At 33.5% G+C, this 4,232-nt stretch overlaps 1 protein-coding gene across 4 annotated transcripts in view; it reads left to right on the plus strand.

Annotated features, from left to right (window-relative positions):
• The first annotated feature begins 988 nt into the window (after nt 1–988).
• Nucleotides 989–4,232, plus strand: part of LOC144960845 (uncharacterized) — a 25,050-nt gene continuing 21,806 nt past the window's right edge. Inside the window, exon 1 of one of the 4 annotated variants that reach the window (XM_078894221.1) lies at nt 989–1,255. In XM_078894221.1, the coding sequence (XP_078750347.1) occupies nt 1,078–1,255 (178 nt within the window). In that variant the 5' untranslated portion in view covers nt 989–1,077. Of the gene's footprint in view, nt 1,256–1,758; nt 2,007–4,232 lie in introns of those variants that run through there. The other 3 variants (XM_078894224.1, XM_078894222.1, XM_078894223.1) reach the window with 3 other exon arrangements.

The following is a 4,232-nucleotide window of genomic DNA, read 5'->3' on the forward strand; positions in this document are numbered from 1 at the left end:
GAAGGGTTTTGTGCCCGAAAGTTCCGTTTTTTTGTGTGTTTTTTTTTGTTTTTTTTTTTTGTTTGTTTTTGTTTTTTGTTGTTTGTTTTTTAAAAATGTTTTTTTTTTGTTCTGTTTTAAAGCTGTTCTATTCATTTTTGTTCAATACTTTTTACAGTCTACAACTTGTTTTTTTGTTTTTTTTTTGGTTTTGTTTTGTTTTTGTTTTTTGTTTTTTTCAGCTTATATCACTTTGACTGATGTAAGAAATTCTATTTATTCTCCACCGTAAATAATAGAAATCAAACCCCACGTTTCATTTGTCTGGTTATCAATAATTCTATTTCCAGCGCTCAAGTCACCGCGACATAAACCCGTTTGGTGCATTAAGATAGAGCATGAGAGGTAATCCGCCTTTTAACTTTTAATTAAGTATGAACCACACTTCTGTGGCATGAACATATTATGTTGGCCCTACCAACCCAGGGTCACAAGGGGAATTCCCAAACATCATCGGATTAATTAAGATTGCCAGTTTGCATTTTGGATGCCAGTTTCCAAAAAAGTAACGTTGGATTAAAAATAAAATTTTAAAAATTGTACTATTTTTGTTGTTGTTTTTTTGTTTTTAATGTGTGGTATTTGAATTTCACATTTTATTCTAAAAAGTTTACCAATTGATAAATACACAATAATCGTACAAATTTGGCTATTTTCACCTCATAAATTAGATAAAGACAAAGCGAAATTTTCAATTATCATAGTTGTGTGATAAAGAAATGAAGATTGATATACGTTACCTATTATAAATTACAATGTGAAATTTTATCTGTTTTCGTATATCAAATTGAAGCTTACATTCAATTTCACATTGTAATTTATTTCTTCGAGTTTCGAGCAGCAACATTTACGGTATCTATTATGTACTTTTATTTATGCAGATTATTTCAATTGACAATTTGGCATTTTTCTATAAATTGTTTAGCATGTTATTAGTTATACAACAGCCACAACTTTGGGGTTTCACTTTGTGGTTAACCAAAACGGATGCAGGGGTGGAGTGTTTAGTCTAGTGTTTAGTGTTAAGTGTTTTGCAAAATGGCGTCTGCACAAAGGCAAAGAAATGGGTGTTTGTTTCAAAGGAAAAGAAATACAAAGTTTGTTAAACCTGGAAGACAATCTTTGCTAGGAAGTAGATATACAGCTCTCGGGAAAATGTTGCAGTCTGTGGAAAAAAGTGCAGCCTTTTCCTTCTCATCTTTCGACAAAAATGGAGGTGAGCAGGACCAAAACTTTTTGATTTTTTTATATCTGTAAACTAAACTGTACCTAAATGTAAGTTTGTAGTATTTGAAAGGTCTTTATCTGAATCTGTCTCACACTATCAGATTATGTAACTTTTAAATTATTTAGTTTTGTCCTGATTTTATGTGGACATCTTGTGTTGTCAGAAAAGCTTTTCATTTATTAAATTATGCCACCGTTACTTTGACTGACTTTTGTTACTTTTGAAGGGTTTTAATTCTTTCCTTTTTAATTTCTATCTGGACTTTCAATATGATTTTGTTGATGGGAGGCCTTCCGAAAGCTCCTACATCCCCAGTATTCTTTGTTTTTTAGAATGTTCTAGTAGAAGGTTTGGGAATTAAAAAAAAAGGAAGTGGTTATTCAGTATCAGATACTGAATAGTGCTTTGCCACTATTCAGTATCCATAAGGAACTCTTTTTTATAGAGAGAGTGAAAAGTGCGACAATCTCGGTTGAATGGAAATAAACTGCTGACCTACTTCCAGATTGAACACATGCACTAACTGACAGCCCGATTCAAAGCTGTAAAAATATTTTGATCGTAATTTTTTTTATGCAATTAAAATAGTTCAAAATATCAAAATAAGAGTGGCATTCAAATCCATTTTTAAATGTCTAAATAGACATGATTAAATGTCACTAAGAGTTCAGTGACACCATGGCTTGGTGGATAGAAGCTGTTTGACTCTGAGTTTTAAGGTTCGAGAGTTCAAATCCCGGTAGGGGTAACTTTTTTTTTTTTCTCCATTATTTTTTTATAGATTCCTTCTGTCTATTGATATTTTTTAAACTTTTGTTTTTATAATTTTATTTGCTTGTAATATACTTTAATGTTGATATTATACTATTGTACTTTTATTATTATTATTATTATTATTATTATTATTATTATTATTATTATTATTATTATTATTATTATTATTTCTACTTACTTACTATTATTATTATTGTTGTTGTAATCGTCATCATCACTATTATGATTATGATGATTATTTTTTTTTAATCAAGTAGTTGGAGTAATTTAATCATTTATCTATTTATTACGAATATCTTTTATGTGTTATCATCTCGTTGTTGTTTTTCATTATTGTGCTCTTCTATTGTTCATTATTTTTTAAAATCTTGTTTTTTTCTTCTGTTTGTCTCATTTGTTGTTGTTGTTGTTGTTGTTCTTGTTGTTTGTTTGTTTGTTTGTTTTGTCATCTAAAGTAAACCCGATTCATTATAAATATGTGGGCAGACTTTCTGCATTTTTTAATTGAGCGATGTACTTCCGTGAATTAATTGCCGTACTATATTAAAATTTACGTGATAATAATAATAATAATAATAATAATAATAATAATAATAATAATAATAATAATAATAATAATAATAATAATGAATAATATATAATAATAATAATAATAATAATAATAATAATAAAAATAATAATAATAATAATAATAATAATAATAATAATAATAATAATAATAATAATAATAATAATAATAATAATAATTTCAATAGGTACTGAATATTAGACTACAATTGACATCTATTTACTGAATACACGTGGTATTGTTAGGGTGTTTTCTTTTTTTACGAAACCTGCCAAAACACGCCGATACCCGACAAAGTTATGGGAAGTAGGCAGCAGTGGGGAGTGAACCTGGGACTCAGGGAAGTGTACACCGTTGGGGAGTGAACCTGGGGCTGGGTTTCGTAAAAAAAAGCAATTACTTTTTTACGAAACCCGACAATATCCGACAAAGTTATGGAAAGAAAGTAGGCAACAGTGGGGGAGTGAACCGGATATTCAGGGAAGTGTACACTATTGGGGAGTAAACCTAAGTCTATGGTTTTTTGGCGGGTTTTGGCGGATTTCGTAAAAAAGTAATTGCTTCATTCTCGTCTGGTACCCATCTCCCATAGTCCGGCTTCATTTCCCACTGGTATCCATCTTCCCTAGTCCCAGGTTCATTTCCACTGATATCCTCTTCTCACAGTCCCAGGTTCACTCCCAACCGGTGTGCACTTCCCTGAGTCCCGGTTCATTGCCCAATGGTGCCCACTTCCCATAACTTTTGAAAATTTCGGTAGGTTTCGAAATAAAAGTACATTCTGAGCTCACTGTCCACTGGAATCAGCCTCTCGCAGTCCCAGGTTCAATCCTCATCAGTGTCCAAATCCCAGATTCACTCCCCACTGCTGCCTGCTTCCCATAACTTTGTCGGGTTTTGGCGGGTTTCGTAAATAAGTAATTCCCCCTCCCCCTTGGTATTGCTTTTTTACAAAATCCAGAGTCCCAGGTTCACTCCCCACAAGTGTACACTTCCCTGAATCTCAGGATCACCCCCCACTGTTGCCTGCTTCAATAAGTTTGTCGGATATTGCCATGTTTTGTCGGTTTCGTAAAAAAAGTAATTGCTTTTATATGAAACTCGCTGAAACCCGCCGAAAACCAGAGTCTCAGGTTCACTCCCTACTGGTGTACACTTCCTTGAATCTCAAGTTAACTCCCCACTGTTGCCTACTTCCCATAACTGTCGAATATTGCCGGGCTTCGTAAAAAAGTAATTGCTTTTATGTGAAACTCGCTGAAACCTGCCGAAAACCATAGTCTCAGGTTCACTCCCCACTGGTGTACACTTCCCTGAGTCTCAGGTTCACTCCCCACTGTTGCCTACTTCTCACAACTTTGTCGGATATTGCCGGATTTCGTAAAAAAAGTAATTGCTTTTATGTGAAACTCGCTGAAACCCGCTGAAAACCAGTCTCAGGTTCACTCCCCACTGGTGTACACTTCCCTTAGTCTCAGGTTCACTCCCCATTATTTGCCTACTTTCCATAACTTCGCCCCATTTTGTTGGGATTTGGCGCATTTTGTAAACAAAAAGTAATTGCTTTTTTTTTTACAAAACCCGCCGAAACCCAGTCCCAGGTTCACTCCTCACTGGTGTTTA

This window comes from Berghia stephanieae, chromosome 15 (assembly GCF_034508935.2).
Source record: "Berghia stephanieae isolate SIO BIC M18660-M18661 chromosome 15, UCSD_Bste_1.3, whole genome shotgun sequence".
Classification (NCBI taxonomy): Eukaryota; Metazoa; Mollusca; class Gastropoda; order Nudibranchia; family Aeolidiidae; genus Berghia; species Berghia stephanieae.